Source organism: Mobula birostris, chromosome 29, assembly GCF_030028105.1.
Source record: "Mobula birostris isolate sMobBir1 chromosome 29, sMobBir1.hap1, whole genome shotgun sequence".
Lineage (NCBI taxonomy): Eukaryota > Metazoa > Chordata > Chondrichthyes > Myliobatiformes > Myliobatidae > Mobula > Mobula birostris.
The window spans coordinates 5,319,446-5,337,043 of NC_092398.1; the positions used below are offsets into that span (position 1 = coordinate 5,319,446).

A 17,598-nucleotide genomic window follows, 5' to 3' on the forward strand; every position below is an offset into this window, starting at 1 on the left:
AACCATTGTATGTGGAAAATCCCAGAAGATAAGCATTTTCTGAGATATTTAAACCATCCTGCCCAGCACCAATCATTCCCTGGTCAAAGTCACTTAGATCCTATTTCTTCTTCATTCTGATATTTGGTCTGAACAACCGAACCTCTTGACCATGTCCGCATGCTTTGATGCACTGAGTTGCTGCCACGTGATTGTCTGGTTAGATATCTGCACTAATGAGGTGTACATAATAAAATGGCCACAGTGTAAGTAATCACGTAAGTAATTTAAGATCGCCTTCTCTCCATTCAATTTCCCTCTGTTTATTTTATTTTCTGAGTGAGATAACGTTCAATCGGTTGGCATTTTCTAGTTCAGACTCTGGGTCACTCATTAATAACATTGGACAACAAAGATTTTGCTTGTTGAATACTTTTGGGTGTATCTGACGGATTTTGGGCTGCTGATCATGAAAATCACCATGAAATTTCCTTATCACGCACAATTTGTTGAAATCGCCTATACTTGTTATGTTAATTTATGATTCAAATCAGAATAACTCATGCCAAGATTAAGGAAGGCATTTTTGTTAGTCCACAAATTAAACAGGTTATTAATGACAGGCAATTAAAAGAACTTCTACAGGGACCAGAGAAAATCCCATGGAAGGCATTCAAAGATGCTGTTGAACGTTTTCTTGTTAACCTCAGAGCATCACAGTAAGTGCAGCTGTTGACAGCATGCTTCAAGCACACAAAACCATAAAGTGCAACACACCACTAAAGATTCATCTTCTGCATTCCCATTTAGACTTCTTTCCTGCAAATCTTGGTGCTGTCAGTGACGAGCACAGTAAAAGGCTTCACCAGGACATTGCGATCAGGGAGAAACGGTATCAGGGCAACTGGAATCCATCAATGCTGGCTGATTATTGTTGGACATTTAAGTAGAAGCCTCAGACACTGAGTACAAATGAAAATCATCAAAACATTTTTAGCTCAGTTGAATTATTGCAAAGCATCAGCACTGTCATGCAATTAAACACACTATATTCAATAGAAGTTAATTTCTTGTTTCTCCAAATTCCTACGTGATAGAGGTAGTCTGGAATTATATTTGTGTTCATCTTCAAGTGGTCTATCATAAACAAAAAAATTCTAAGGAAGCAACACCTTTGAAAAACTTTTGTTGTCCAGTACAATCTTCCACAGTCAAAGTCACTTAGATTACATTTCTTCCATGTTCTGAAGCTTGGTCTGAACAACTGAACGTCTTGACCATGCCTGCATACTTTTATGCATCGAGTGGCTGCTTGCCACATGATTAGCTAATTAGATATTTGCATTAACAGGTGTACATTATTAAAAAGTGGCCAATGAGTGCCTCTTATTTAAACCCACTCTCTCTCAAACCAATTTCCCTCGGTTCATTCCATTTTCTGCGTGAGGTAACAGGTTGAATCTGCTGGTTGAGACTTGGGGTCACTCGTTAATAATTCTGTGCTATAGCTATCTGCAAAGACAGACTATGGCCAGCTTGCCGCAGTACAGCAGGCAGATATTTTTTGGACACATTTGGCAAACATACTACGGTGTCTGTAAGTCAGCGCCAACCAGAGAATCCAGCTCAACAACAATGGACGGGACCGTAACAGTCCGCACACAAACAGCTGAGAAACAATATTTTGAGTTGACAATGGGAACTCACCAGAGGCACTAAACTGACGTGAATATTGCAGAAGTTCTCTCTCTTAACTTTAAACTGGAACTGGCGAAAGGCTTCGATGAAAGGCATGCTCTCGATATCTCCCACAGTTCCGCCCAGCTGAGTGCACAGAAGGAAACAGCTGATTAGGTTATATGCTTTGAAAGCAGGCAATACCAATGTTAAACAAGCCCTGTGAAGAATAGTAACAAAGCAAATGTTTTGAGACAACTTTATATACAATTACTAATCATAAAAGGAAAATCATAAAATGAAATTATAATTAATGCATGTGTGTATAATGCGTGTGGTGGCACAGTAGCGTAGCGGCTAGCACAATGCTTTACAAGTGACCCAGGTTCAATTCCCACCGCTGTCCTGTGAGCAGTTTGTATGCTCTCCCTATGATTTTGTGGGCTTCCTCCGGGTGCTCCAGTTTCCTCCCACATTCCACCGGCATATGGTCAGTAGGTCAACTGGTCACAATAGGGGTAATTGGGCAGCACAGGCTAATTGGGCCAGAAGGGCCTGTTACCGTGCTGTCTCTCTTAAATCTAAATCTTTGTATCGTTAACAGTGATTCAGGCAATTGCCTGCTCAGTTTACTAATACCCTGATGGTCTTTGGTGAACCTGTGAAATTCGGTGCCACAGATGGCTGTGGAGGCCAAGTTATCCGGTTATATGCAAGGCAGAGGTGGATAAGATTCCTGATTAGTCGGGGCATGAAGGATAAGATTAGGTCGGAAGGGGAAACGGACCCACCATGATGAAATGATGGAGCAGACTCAATGGGCCAAATAGCCTAATGCCACTCCTCTATCTGATGGTCTTAATAATTCCAGGCCTTCTGCAGTGTTCCCGCTTGGTGGCACGGTAATATCAGCGCCAGACTCCGGAGCGAAGGTTCCCGAGTTTGAATCCAAGTTGGGTTGAGCGTCAAGCTAGCAACTCTGCCTTGTAAAACAAGAATAGCTTGCTACGGAAACACCGTCTAAAGACGGTGCCCCGATAACTCCAGTGCCCAGTTAAGGGCTATTCTTCTTCTTCTACTACAGTGTAGCTGACACTTAAATACCCTTGCAATGCTCTAACAAGTACTCACTACAAGGGCAACTTGAATACAAATAATTGCTACCATACCAACAATAAGGACTGCAAGAATGTGTCAATCTCATGTTTAATCTGAACACTGCTAACTGAAATCTATTTCACTCAGTGGGACTGCTGGTGTTCCCCAGAGCTGTGGTGACAGGAGATTTAAGAGGAACTGGGAGGGGAAGCACTTTCACCCAGAGGATAGACTGTATTTATTGAGATCACAGCACGGAAGAGGCCCTTCTGGCCTTTCAAGCCATGCCCCCAGCAGTTGCCCGATTTAATCTTGGCCTAATCAGGACCACAACCTTGTCGTAGGGTTTGGAGGCTTGTGTGCCTCAATGACTCGGAGAGCTATGCTGGTTAGTCAGAGCCTTGTGCTTTGGCTCTTGGTAGGGTCACCAATGCCAAACAGCTCAAAGGGTAGAGGTCAGACTGTCCTACTAGTCCTCCAGTTTCGGAAGTTCATCTCAGGGCTAACAACTCTGACTGCTAAAACAAAACTGTTACAGAAACAGCAATGAAGAGTCCTTCTACGACTGAGTGGCCAAGGGCAGACAGATGGAGGACCTTCACTGCTGTCCTAAACACCAGAAGGTGTAACGGGCAGTAACGGGCTTCAAAAAGGCAACAATTATACCAGTGCCTCAGAAAAGCAGTGTGATCTGCCTTAATGACTATCGCCCAGTAGCACTCATATCTACTGTGATGAAGTGCTTTGACAGGTTGGTCATGGCTAGAATCAACTCCTGCCTCAGCAAGGATCTGAATCCACTGCAATTTGCCTATTGCCACATAGGTCTACGGCAGACGCAATCTCAATGGCTCTTCACACTACCTTAGATCACCTGGACAATATAAATACCTATATCAGAATGCTGTTCGTTGACTATAACTCAGTGTTTAACACTATTATTCCCACAGTCCTGATCAATAGGCTACAGAACCCAGGCCAATGTACCTCCCTCTGTAATTGGATCCTTGACTTCCTAACCGGAAGATCACAATCTGCATGGATTGGTGATAATATCTCCTCCTCGCTGATGATCAACATTGGTGCACCTCAGGGCTGTGTACTTAGTCCACTGCTCTACTCTCTCTATACTCATGATTGTGTGGCTAGGTATAGCTCAAATACTATATATAAAGTTGATGATACAACCATTGTTGGTAGAATCTCAGACAGAGATGAGAGGACGTACAGGAGTGAGATATACCAGCTAGTTGAGTGGTGTCAGAGCAACAACCTTGCACTCAGTGTCAGTAAGACGAAAGAGCTGATCGTGGACTTCGTAAAGGGTAAAACAAGGGATCAAGAACCTATCCTCAGAGGGTTCAGAAGTGGAGACAATGAGCAATTTCAAGCTCCTGGGTGTCAAGATCTCTGAGGATCTAACCTGGTCCCAACATATCAATGCAGCTATAAAGAAGACAAGACAGCTATATTTCATTAGGAATTTGAAGAGATTTGGTCTGTCACCTAAAATACTCAAAAACCTCTACAGATGTACCATGGAGAGTATTCTGACAGACTGTGTCACTGTCTGATGGTGGGGGGTGAGGGCTACTGCACAGAACTGAAAACAGCTCCAGAAAGTTGTAAAATCAGTCAGCTGCATCTTGGGTACTAGCCTCCGTAGTATCCAAGACATCGTCAAGGAGTGGTGTCTCAGAGAGGCAGCGTTCATTATTAAGGACCCCCCCCCACCAAATCATCCAGGACATGCCCTCTTCTCATTGTTGCCATCCAGGAGGAGGTACAGAAGCCTGAAGGCACATACTCAATGATTCATGAACAGCGTTTTCCCCTCTGCCAACCAATACCCAAAATGGATATTGAACCCATGAACACTACCTCACTTTTTAAAATATATTATTTGTTTTTGCACTTTTAAAATTATATCTATAGTAATTAATTTCTGTATTATCTATCGCAGTGCTTCCCAACCTTTTTTAGCCCAATGCCCCATAATGCAAAAACATGTCTACAATATGCTAACATGAGAAAAGTGATTTTGCTTTAAAATTTGTCATTTAACCTTGCTTACTCAGTACCTGTGCGCTGTACAGCAGCTTCAATATCAATGTGATCCTTGAGCTTTTTTAGCAAGAGTTGAAATATCTGGTTCAAGTTGTGATAGCAAAGGCCAAATGTCCCCACACTTAACAATGTTCAAGCGGTTTCTGTTTTTTGTGAGAATGTAGTTCACTGCACTGAAACCTCTTTCAACAAGGTAGAAGGATGGAAATGCAATGAAGAGCAATTTGGCTCTTCATACCAGGAGACTTCGTACGACAGTGCAGCCACATACCTCAAAAGCCAACATTTTTGCTCCATCATTCTGATTTTCCATCATTTCTTCTTGCAAGCTCTCTTCTTGTTCTTCCATCTTGCAAAGAAATAGGTTAATTACCCAGTCTGGAATTTCCAGATCGTTCGAATCTTTGAATGGATTCTGAAAATCCCTCTTCAGTAACTACAGGTGTAAGCAGTACTCTTGCAAATCACGGTCTGTGAAAGAGTGCCATACTTTCCATGTGGGGAAACTCTCAGAACACTCTTCTCCCGATGTTTTGATTTTACATTTCCAATTTTCCAATTAAAGTGGACACTGCATTTTTTTTTGCCTGGATTAAACTGAAATTCTTACCCTGCTGTTTCATATTTAGAATGCTCATTTTGTCCTACAGATCGGCTAGGTATGCCACATCTCCACGTAGAAGTTCAATCTTATTTCCCAAGCTCTTACTGACTTTGAGCAAAGATTCAACCACAGTGTCAAAAAGATCAAGGAAACATTTTAAGCAGCAGCCTTTGACAGTCAATGCACTTCAGTATGAAAAAGCAAGTGTTCAAACTCTTCATCGTTATCTTGGCATAACTGGCAAAAATTTCTGGTATTTAGTAGATGAGCTTTAATTGTGTTGATAGCAGATATTACGAGAGTCATGCTTGAAAAAAAGTAGCTCGCTGAAGTTTTAGGCTGCAGAATGTTGACGACGAACTACACAATGGATTGCAAACAGACTTGGAATTTCTTTTTTCATAAGTGCCACTAAACCAGCATGACATATTTGGTGCTCCATCTGTTTCACAAGAAATTATATTCCTAATCAGAATACTTTTATCCTCAATATACATTTTGAGCTTGTCATAGATTGATTCTCTGTTGATATCTGTTCTTAACCTCTTACAAGAAAATCTCTTCATAAACATTTCCTTTTTCAATAAACCATACATATGCCATTAGTAATGCCTTGTTGTCTCGTAGCTGACTCATCGAAATGTAACCCAAATTCTGTTTTTCGCAGCTCTGTGCATAGTTGTCTTCACTCATTTTGTCAATACGATGAGCTACAGAGTTATTACTCAGAGGAATTGATTTTAAAATACTGGTATCCATTTTAAGAACAGTGGTGAGCACTTCTGATACAGCAGGCATTGTTAATCTTTCACCTATTGTATGAGATTTTCCACACTTTGCTATCATTTTGGAAATGTTATAAGCAATGAGACCACTATCAAAGTCATTTTTAGCTTCTTGGCAAATGATTTGAGTGTGCAACGCTTTTCAAATGCTTCTTTCATCTTCTGGAACTGAATAATGCTATTAGTAGCCTTTTCAGAGTGTCTTCTATGGAAGTGTTCCTGCAATCTTGATGGTTTCATGGCTTCGTCATATAGTACTGTATTACAAATAAGACACACGGGACGTCGCTGATCTGACGGGAACGGAATAAAACCATACTCCAGGTACGTAACATTATATTAACACACTTTCCGTCGTTTCTATTTCTTAGCGGGATTAGAATTCAAGGCTTCACTGCCTTCAGACTCAGATCAGGCTGTATTTACCCAACATTAATGCGGTTAAATTTAAAACAAATTAACAAAAACTGGGAATGACTATTGGATGTTGATGACAGCAACGAGTTGACACAATCGGTCAGATCCTGTGCCTCAAGTTAAGCTACGAATCTTGAACGTCTGCCCCCCATGAATTCTATTTCCCCAAATGCCCCCTTGAGACACGTAACCGCCTCCATTGGGAATCACTGACCTATCACATTGTATCACTGCTGTTAAGTTCACTAATTTCACGACACATGCCGGTGATAATAAACCTGAAGTAATTACGTGACAATTTACAATGACCAATTAACCTACCAACCAGTAGGTCTCTGGACGGTGGGAGGAAACCGGAGCACCCGGAGGAAACCGACGCGGTCACGGGGAGAACGTACAAACTCCTTACAGGCGACAGCGGGAACTGAACCCAGGGCAACTGTACTGTAAAGTGTTGTGGTAACCACTACGCTACCATGCCACATCCATGTTGACCACGCTGCCAGAGGCAGGTACATTAACACTTAAGAGGCACCTGGACAAGTACAGGAATGAGAAAGGTTAAGACATATGGGCCAAAACCAGGCAAACAGGACTAGCTTAGATGGGAATGTTGTGTACACAACAGTAGTGTAGGGGCTAGCATAACACTTTATACAGTGCCAGTGATCGGGGTTTAATACTTGCTGCTGTTTTTAAGGAGTTTGCACGTTCTCCCTGTGATCACGCGGGTTTCTTCCGGGTGCTCTGGTTTCTTCCCACATTCCAAAAACGTACAGGTTAGCCATCTGTGAGCATGCTACGTAGGCGCTGGAATCACGGTGGCGTCTGTGGCTACCCTGGCATATCCCCGGATTGTGGCAGACTCGATGAGCCTAATGGCCTAACCCTACACCTACGTCTCGGGTCTTAAAACTGAGGTTTGACCGTGACTTGAGTGAAGAACTACTAAGGTAGGCACAGAAAATACTACTCCTGCCCCGTATTCATCTCTCTGCTCCAAGAGGACTACGACCTCACCGTAAGGTTTGGAGGCTTACGTGCCTCAACGACCCAGACAGCTACGTTGGCTGGAGTCAGGGCTTTATGCTTTGCCTCTTGGTGGGGCTACCCATGCCAGATATGTCAAAGGGTAGAGGGCAAGCTTCGAGTGGTCCACCTGTCCTCCATGTTCAGGGGTTCAGCTCGGGGCTAACAACCTTGACTGGTAAAAACAAAATTGTTACAGAAACAGCAATGAAGAATCCTTCTACATCCCAGTGCGACGGTATTCCTGAGTCTCCACCTGGGACTTGCATGACTGACAGTAGTGAAAACCAGGAGGAAGCTACTGACATGCTGAAGGAAGCCCTGAACACCTCCAACGGTGTAACGGGCAGCAGGTAGGTCCTTATTGCTCAAGAAAGGACGTCCTAATAAAATGGTCACTCTGGCCGCCTCAAATGGCTCACTGAACTTGCAGAAACCTGACGCCGAGCTGCTCTCCCACTGCCATGACAAAACTTGAATTAAATAACCGGACTTCTGTGAGGTGACACAAAGCCACAGTAAACACCACACAAGGCCCGACTTCCTCACCTCAATAACGCACACTTCAGGTTCCACTCCGTCACTGTCCACTGGAATGCGAGCCTGCCGCAACACCCACTCCTGAATGGCGTCCGTGATATGCGGGACCACTGCAAACGAGACAAAGGTTAACATCAGTCACACAACTGCTTCCAGATGGTCACCACTTGCCCTGACAAAGGGCTACCAGCTGGATGAAGTCCTAAAAGGCAGAAAGATAACTTTAGTAGAAAATTAGCAGCTGCTGGAAAATAGCTGGGGAGTAAACCTTAGACCAACAGACATTACAGTATTGTGCAAAGTGCGTGTGTGTTTGTCACACACACACACACGCACACACACAGAGCTAGGGTGCCCAAGACTTTTGCAGAGTTCTGTAGTAATTTCATGTATTGCATTGGACTGCTGCTGCCAAAAAAAAAAGAGCAAATTTCATGACTTGTGAGAGTGATGACAAACCTGATCCTGATACGGGTCTCTATTGTGGACTGAGAGTGGGAAGGGGGCAGGAAGAGGGGAATCATGGTTGGGAAAAGGGGAAGGGAGAGGGAAGCATCAGAGAGGCAATCTGTAACGATCAACAAACCAATTGTTTTGAATCAAGTGACTTTGCTTGGTGTCTCAGAGCTGGGTGTGTTTGCACGCGCACCGACCCATCACCTGGCACTCCTTCTTTGCCACATGTCCCACACTGCCCCTGAGGTTTACATATCTAAAACTTTTGCACAGTACTGTATGATATGGGATTGCTCAAAGTAGCAGAATTTTGGGGCAGCATTGGTGTGTAGTGGCTCCCTGGTGGTTTGTCCATCGTGTCCGACAATGACAGGAAATCTGTGCGGGAGAGTTTATAAAGTGCACGGGGCAGTTCCACTCTCTTGACCTCGGAAGTTCCAGTCCAGTGTTACAAACAAGCTTCACAAATTGGGTTCGTCCTTGGTTGCAATGGATGACCGGTCTCCATGGAGCGTTGCAGAACTGCCTACCGAGCTGTTGGATCTCTCTGTAGATCTCATCCACCCAGTCCGCTGAAGCGGGTTAGTATAAAGCTATGACAGCACCAGCGAACCAGGTTCATTCCCTCTGCTGTAAGGAGTTTGTCCACTCTCCCACAGGGTTCCCCTCACATTCCAAAAACATATGTGTTAGTAGGATAATTGGTCACATGGCGTAATTAGGCAGCACTGGCTTATTGGGCTGGAAGGGCCTGTTATCGAGTTTATGTGACAATAATTAACCAGTAGTAACATTAGCAATGATGGGATGAGTGGATTGTACCATCAGTTAGAATTGGATTGGGGTGGGGGAGAAAGAGTCAAGGCCAGAGAGGCTGACAGAGAAATGGGAAGGAATGGCAGGCCGATGGATGGTGACCAGCTTCCAGATCCAAAGTATTCTTGACTACACAAATCCTACAGAAAGGCAGGATTTGGTGATTTAGACCCGAATGTAGGGGAGGGGAGAGGAGGAAGAGACACGCAGAGGGAAAAACAGGCTGTCTGGTCAACAGTGATGAGGAAAGCTTTATTCCTCAGCACATCTACACAAAGCGCTGTCGCAGGAAAGCAGCATCCGCCATCAGGGAGCCCCACCACCCAAGGCATGCTCTCTTCTCACTGCTCTGACAGGAAGGAGGTACAGGAGCCCCAGGACTCACACCACCAGTTACTATCTCTCAACCATCAGGCTCTTGAATCAGAGGGGATAACTTCACTCAACTTCAACTGCCCCATCCTTAAAATGTTCCCACAACTTTCTTTCAAAGACTCTTCATCTCATGTTCTCAATATTAATTGCTTATTTATTATTTCTTTCTTTTTCTATTTGCAGCTTGTTGCCTTTTGTACACAGGTTGAAAGTCCTCGTCAATGCAGTCTTTCATTGCTTCTGTTATGGTTATTATTCTTTTGTGGATTTATTGAGTGTGCCTGTAAGAAACTGAACATCAAGATTGTATATGGTGACACACATGTATTTTGATAATAAAATTTACTTTGAACTTTAGACTACAGGGAGCAAGAGTTCAGTCATCTGAAGAGAAAAATCACAAAATGTAATCTAACTAACCAAAAGCCTTAAGGAAGATGCAACGAGGCAAGCAAACAGACAACACATGGGAGGTAAGCATCAATGAACACAAGAATAGGAAGGTGAGTCTAAAACTGTACACAGCACTCATCAGACCAAGCTTCAGTGCTGCCTCTCATTCTTGTCATCACATTAGAGTGTCAATTACACCATAAAAAAATATTAACTGGCAGGTTGCCAGGGCAGGAAAATCTTAGCCACAAGAAAAGATGGGACAGGTTGGGTTTGTCCTGAAGGGAAGCATTCTTTACTTTTGTTGGTGGTTAACACAAGCAATGTATTTCACTGTATATTTTGATATATGTGATAGATAATTGAATTTGAATCTGATTTCTGACGAACTTGAACAGATTAAATAGTGGTAAATCTGCGGAATTTGTTGCCACAGGCAGCTGGGGAGGCCAAGTCATTGGGCATATTTAAGGCAGAGGTTGATAGATTCTTGATTCGTCAGGTCACGAAAGGTTACGGGGAGAAGGCAGGAGATTGGGACTGAAAGGGAAAATGAATCAGCCATGATGAAATGGCAGAGCAGACTCGATGGGCCAAATGGTCCAATTCTGCTCCTATATCTTACAGTCTTATGGAAATAGCTCTTAACATAGCTGTCTATCATCAGAGGGAAGATTTTTAAGAGAAGTGTTAGGAGATTTAAGTAAATAATCTTTGCTTGAAGGATGGTAGGAGTCCAATCAGAAACTACAGAATCCAATGTAGGGACAGCAGCAAATATTATGTAGACAAAACTAGGAGAAAACTACCCACAAGGATCCATGAATCACCAACTGGCCATGAGGCGGCGTGGCCAACTCTCCCTAGTCTCTACCCATGAAGATCGAGAGGGGCACAAATTCCACTGGGCATCAGTGAAAGTTATGGCACAAACAAACACGCGGCATGCAAGAAAATTCCTGGAAGCGTGGTTTTCCGCAAACAACTCTATAACCAATCACGTAGACCTTGATCCTATTTATGAGCCAATGCGGGCAGAATGTCAGAGCACCGCGCATGAAGTTCGCCATGCAACCTATCAGTGCCGGAATTTCCTCCCAACATCACAATTGAGTTCCCAAAATGACGACCAATCAGCTGATTGAAAAGTCTATAAAGGCCAAGTATTCAGAGGACACACCACAATCAACAGCGCACTGATAACGTCTCCTCATATAGTGACAAATAAGTTGCGAAGATCGGAGAACAACTCTGCCTAACCCTCAAAAACTCCTTACATTTCAAATGTATCTGGTGCACCTCAAGAGCCATGACACAAGACCATCTGGCCCGTCGAGTCTGCTCTGCCATTCAATCATGGCTGATCCTTTTTTTCCTCTCCTTCTCAACCCCAGTTCCAGGCCATCTCCCTGTAACCTTTGACACAATGTCCTATCAATCTCTGCCTTAAATACACCCAATGAATAGTGCTCGGCTGAGGAGCATCCTTATCTCCAGGCTAGAAACGATGGACTGAAAGGCCTCCTTCTGTACCATGTCCTTTCTGTGATTTGAAGCAATTGTGAGACCCCACGCTCCTTACCTTGCACAGTCTTGCCCAGGTAGTCCCCTTTCCTCTCCTTGTTGATAACCCACTGGTAGATCTTGCCCGTGGTGATGTTGTTGTCCCGTGTTAAGCGGATGTCCAGAAACCGCTCATAATTCCCCAGGTCCAGATCCACCTCGCCACCATCGTCCAACACGAACACTTCACCTGCACAACCAGAATAACTTGGGTTTAAAGAGATGTCCCAAACTTGAGCATGGTGCAGAGACACCCTGAATAACACAAGCTTTGCATCCTAAAAGGGAAGGGGTCTTGGTCACCAGTGTAAGTAAAATCAAATGCAACCATCTCAAGAAAGTTCAAAGAAAGCAGTATCCTTGTGTTAGAACATTACAGTACAGTTCAGGCCCTTCGGCCCAAAATGTTGTGCCAACCTTTTAACCTACTCTAAGTAGTGTAGTGGCATCCGCACGTGGTCTTTGGGGTTAGAGGTCCCGGGTTCGAATCCAGCTGGCTCCTTGCACGAGTTCCACCCGTGCTGGGTTGAGCGTCAAGCTAGCAACTCAGCCTTGTAAAACATTCAAGCACTAAAGTAACGGCATAGTTGCCAACCATGCGCAAATGAGGTGCGGGAGGAATAAAAAAATAATCAATCTAACCCTTCCCTCCTACATAGCCCTCCATTTTCCTATCACCTAAGAGTTCACTGAAGGCTCCTAACATATCTGCCTCCACCACTACCCCAGCACAATGTTCCATGCACTCACCACTCTGTGTGTAAAAAAAATCTGACCTCCCTCCTATATTTTCCTCTAATCATTTTAAAATTATGCCACCTCATTTTTAGCCATTTCTGCTCTGGATTAAAGTACCAAGTACTAGAGAACTTTTACAGCGAGAGCAGAAAGTTTAAAAGGGTTTATAGTTTCAAAGCAAGCAGGAGTGCGGACAGAAGCAGGTTTAATACCATAAGATAAAGGAGCAGAATTAGGCTATTTGGCCCATCAAGTTTGTGCCACTATTTCATCATGGCTGATCTATTTCCCTTCTCAGCCCCGATCTCCCGTTTTCTCCCTGTATCCTCTTACGGGTTGACTAATCAAGAATCTATCAACCTCTATCTTAAATACGCTTAATAACTTGGCCTCCATGGCCGCCAGTGACAACGGTTCACCACTCTCTGGCTAAAGAAATTCCTCCTCATCTCTGTTGTCCTTCTAATCTGAGGCCATGTCCTCTGGTCTTAAGACTCCCCCACCATAGGAAATATCCTCTCTACATCCACTCTATTAAGGCCTTTCAACATTCGATATTGGCATTCGCGAAGCTTTTAGGCAGACACGTGAATATGGAAGGATATGGATCAAGTACAGGTAGACGAGATTTAGTTTAATCTGGCATCATGTTCAGTACACACATGCTGGGCTGAAGGGCCTGTTTCTGTGCTACTCTATTCTATACTCTATTATCAGGTTCCATTGGGCACCATTATGTTGCCAAACCCGATCAGGAAACTAAAAGCATATTGTCTGCTGTTTCCCACTGAAAAATTGACAAAGATGTTGCAAGTCTTGAGAATCCGAGTTTAAGCGAAAAGCTGAATAGGTTAAGACTTTATTCCCTGGAACGCAGGAGAATGATTATGAAGGGCATCGATAGGAAGAATCCTCCAACTGGATCACAACCTTGTGGCAGGGTTTGGAGGCTTGCGTGCCTCAGTGACCCAGAGAGCTATGGTGGCTGGAGTCAGGGCTTTATGCTTTGGTCCTCGGTAGGATCACCCTTGCCAAACAGTCAAAGGGTAGAGTGGTCTACTGGTCCTCCAGGTTCGGGGGTTCAGCTTAGAGCTACCAACCCTGACTGGTCAAAAAAGTGTTACAGAAACATCAACGAAGAATCCTTATACATCTGAGTGTAAGGGTATTCCTGAGTCTCCACCCGGGACTTGTATGACTGACAGTAGTGAGAACAGGGAGGAAGCTACTGACACGATGAAGGAAGCCCTGACCACCACCAGAGATGGAGGACGCATGTTTGCCGAACCAGCTAAAAAAGCAAATCAAAAACATCCAAATACCAATCCCTCCTACCTACACAATGTCCAATTCCCTCCATCTTCCTCACATCCAAGTCCCTATCTAAACGTCTCTTAAAAGCCTCTAATATATTTGTCTCTACCACCAGACCAGGCAGTGCATTCCAGGCATCCACCACTCTGACTAAAAAGCTCATCCCTCACATTCCCCATGAACCTACCCCCTTTCACATTCAACGTATGCCCTCTGGTATTAGACATTTCAACTCTGGGAAAAAGATACCTGCTGTGTACTCTATCTATACCTCTCATAATCTCATAAACCTCTATCAGATCTAACTTCAGCCTCCACTGCTCCAGAGAAAACAACCCAAGTTCGTCCAGCCTTTCATGATAGCACATGCCCTCTAAACCAGGCAGCATCCTGGTGAACCTGCCAAATGTGGCCTAACAGTTTTTATAAAGTTTTAAGAGTTTATAAACTTCTATAAAGTTGCAATATTGAATGGCTACAATAGACAGATTTTATGTATTTTCCAATTTACAGAAAAAATTTACAGACATTAATATAAATGGAACCTGCATCTGATCTGGTGCAGTGGTCCCCAACCTCCGGGCCATGGACCGATACATTGCCGCGAGGAATGCAGTGGTGCAGCAGCAATGTATTAGTCCGCGGCCCGGAGGTTGGGGACCACTGATCGAGATAGAGCAATGCATTCGCACTATTCAGATTGGAGATGGATATCACACGACAGCAATACTTCACCATGCTCGTAAGGCGAGAACGTTCCTGCATCGATGTTGATGTACGGATCGATCTTGATTGCCGTCACACGGAGACCACAGGATTTCAGGATGGTCCCAATGCTGCTCGCAATAATTCCTTTCCCGATCCCAGAGATGACCCCACCGGTTACCAAAATGTACTTCATTGGCACTGTTGGATCTAGTCAAGAAGACAACAAGAGCAAGTCGTCAACAGCAGGCAACCACTGACAAAAGAAAAGCCAGACACAGCAGGATCTCCCAGTGGCCACCCACCCATTTTAATTCCACTTCCCATTACGACATGTCAATCCATGGTTTCATAGTCATACTTTATTGATCCCGGGGGAAATTGGTTTTCCTTACAGTTGCACCATAAATAATAAATAGTAATAAAACTGTAAACAGTTAAATAGTAATATGTAAATTATGCCAGTAAATTATGAAATGTCCAGGACCAGCCTATTGGCTCAGGGTGTCTGACCCTCCAAGGGAGGAGTTGTAAAGTTTGATGGCCACAGGCAGGAATGACTTCCTATGACGCTCAGTGTTGCATCTCGGTGGAATGAGTCTCTGGCTGAATGTACTCCTGTGCCCAACCAGTCCATTATGTAGTGGATGGGAGACATTGTCCAAGATGGCATGCAACTTGGACAGCGTCCTCTTTTCAGACACCACCGTCAGAGAGTCCAGTTCCATCCCCACAACATCACTGGCCTTACGAATGAGTTTGTTGATTCTGTTGGTGTCTGCTACCCGCAGCCTGCTGCCCCAGCACACAACAGCAAACATGATAGCACTGGCCACCACAGACTCGTAGAACATCCTCAGCACCGTCCGGCAGATGTTAAAGGACCTCTACTTCCTCTACTGTCGTGATGAGGCCACACTCAGGTTGTAAGAACAACATCTTATATTCCGTCTGGGTAGCCTCCGACCTGATGGCATGAACATAGATTTCTCAAACTTCCAGTAATGGCAACCCCCCCCCCCCTCACCATTCCTCATCCCCTTTTCCCTCACTCACCTTATCTCCTTGCCTGCTCATCACCACTCTCTGGTACTCCTTCCCTCCCCACTTTCTTCCCTCCATAGACTTCTTTTCTCTCTTGGACTCCCCCTTCTCCAGCCCTATATCTCTTTCAGCAACTAACTTCCCCCCCAGCTCTTTACTTCACCCCCCCCCGCCCGGTTTCACCGATGTCCTTGAGTTTCTCTCCTCACTCCCCTTTTTTCCCTCCAGTCCTACTGAAGGGTCTCGGCCCAAAACGCTGACTGTACTTTTTTCCACAGATGCTACTTGGCCTGCTGAGTTCCTCCAGCATTTTGTGTACGTGTCACCCAGACACAATTAATCTTGAATTTGACTCTTAAATACATGATGAAGGAAATTTCGATTCTGGCATTCAGTTTCATCTAGGTAATGTTTTTTAAAGTTTATTTTATTTAACTACTAGATCTGGTTTTACAAGCACAGCAATTATTGGCTCTACATCCAAGGAAGGTCTTGGACAGTCTCAGAAGAATGACCCTGGGAATGAAAAGCTTAACATGTGAGGAGCATTTGATGGCTCTAGTCCTGTACTTGATAGGATCGATGGGTGTACTTGTGGGCTGCCTCCAGCACACCCCTGTGTGGTAGGCTGTCTAGGAAAATTACACGCTTGGATGTCCACATGATAAACAAATATGAATAATGGGGGAACCTCATCGAAACCTACCGGATACTGAACGGCCTGGATACAGTGGACACGGAGAGAGGATGGGAGAGTCCAGCACCCGAGGGCACAGCCTTGGACCAGAGGGACATCCCTTTGGAACTGAGCGAGCAGGAGGAGGAGGAGGAAGAAATTCTTCAGCTAGAGGGTGGTGAACCTGTGGAATTCGTTGCCACTGAGGGTTGCAGAGGCCAAGCTGCTGGTTGCGTTGAAGACAGAGTTTGATAGGTTCTTCAGTGGTAAGGGGAGAGGGGTGAAGGGAGGAGAATGGGGTTGAAAAAGAAAATCAGCCATGATTGAAAGGTGGAGCAGTCTCAATGGGCTGAATTGGCCTATTTCTTCTCCTACACCTCATCGTGTTGGATTGCTGTGAGCGGCTGGTACTGTCAGCGCCGTGTGCTGCTCACTAGAGCAGCTTTGGCCTTTGAAGCTAACGATGGAATGTACTTATCTCAAGAGTGGTGCAACATGGACTGTACAGGTCAACAGGGTTGGGGAGCAGGAACTGTTTAAGATTGGCCTTTGTATTCGGGACTTTAGAAGAGGTTATCTCGTTGAATTAGTCACCATTCTGAGGGGTTGATGGGTCAAATATTAGAACAAAGCACAGTACAGGCCCTCTGACCCATTAAGTTGTGCCGACCTTTTAACCTACTCCAAGATCAATCTAGCCCTTTCCTCCTACGTAGCCCTCTATTTTTCTATCATCCACATGCCTATCTATAAATGTCCCGAATGTATCTGCCCCTTCCACCACCTCTGGCAGTGTGCTCCATACACCCACCACTCTCTATGTAAAAATCCTACCTGACATCCCCCCTCCCCCAATACTTCCCTCAAAATAGCTTAAAACTATGTCCCCTTGCATTAGCCATTTCAACCCTGGGAAAAAGTCTGGTTATCTACTTGATCTATGCCTCTTATCATCCTTTACACCTTTATCAACCTCCAAGAGGACAACAGCCTTGTTGGAGGGTTTAGAGACTTGCGTGCCTCAAGGACCCGGAGAGCTACGTTGTTTAGAGTCAGGGCTTTATGCTTTGGCCCTTGGTAGGGTCACCCGTGCCAAACACGAGGGCACAGGCCAGACTAAGAGTGGTCCATCGGTCCTTCAGGTTCGGGAGTTCAGTTCAGGGCTAACAACCCTGACTGGTAAAACAAAACTGTTACGGAAACAGCAATGAAGAATCCTTCTACATCTGAGTGTGATGGTATTCCTGAGTCTCCACCCGGGACTTGCGTGACTGACAGTAGTGAAAACTGAGAGGAAGCTACTGACACGATGAAGGAAGCCC

At 44.6% G+C, this 17,598-nt stretch overlaps 1 protein-coding gene across 3 annotated transcripts in view; it reads right to left on the minus strand.

Moving 5' to 3' along the window:
- LOC140190280 (CTP synthase 1-like) overlaps positions 1 to 17,598 on the minus strand; it is a 59,126-nt gene that overhangs the window by 36,833 nt on the left and 4,695 nt on the right. For all 3 annotated transcript variants that reach the window (XR_011883576.1, XM_072246872.1, XM_072246870.1), the window contains exons 2-5: positions 14,587 to 14,766; positions 11,819 to 11,989; positions 8,206 to 8,306; positions 1,687 to 1,803 (exon numbers count right to left, since the gene is read on the minus strand). Coding sequence is in view for 2 of the 3 variants with exons in the window: in XM_072246872.1 (XP_072102973.1) it covers positions 1,687 to 1,803; positions 8,206 to 8,306; positions 11,819 to 11,989; positions 14,587 to 14,766 (569 nt within the window). In the remaining variant the exon portion in view is untranslated. The remainder of the gene's footprint in view (positions 1 to 1,686; positions 1,804 to 8,205; positions 8,307 to 11,818; positions 11,990 to 14,586; positions 14,767 to 17,598) is intronic.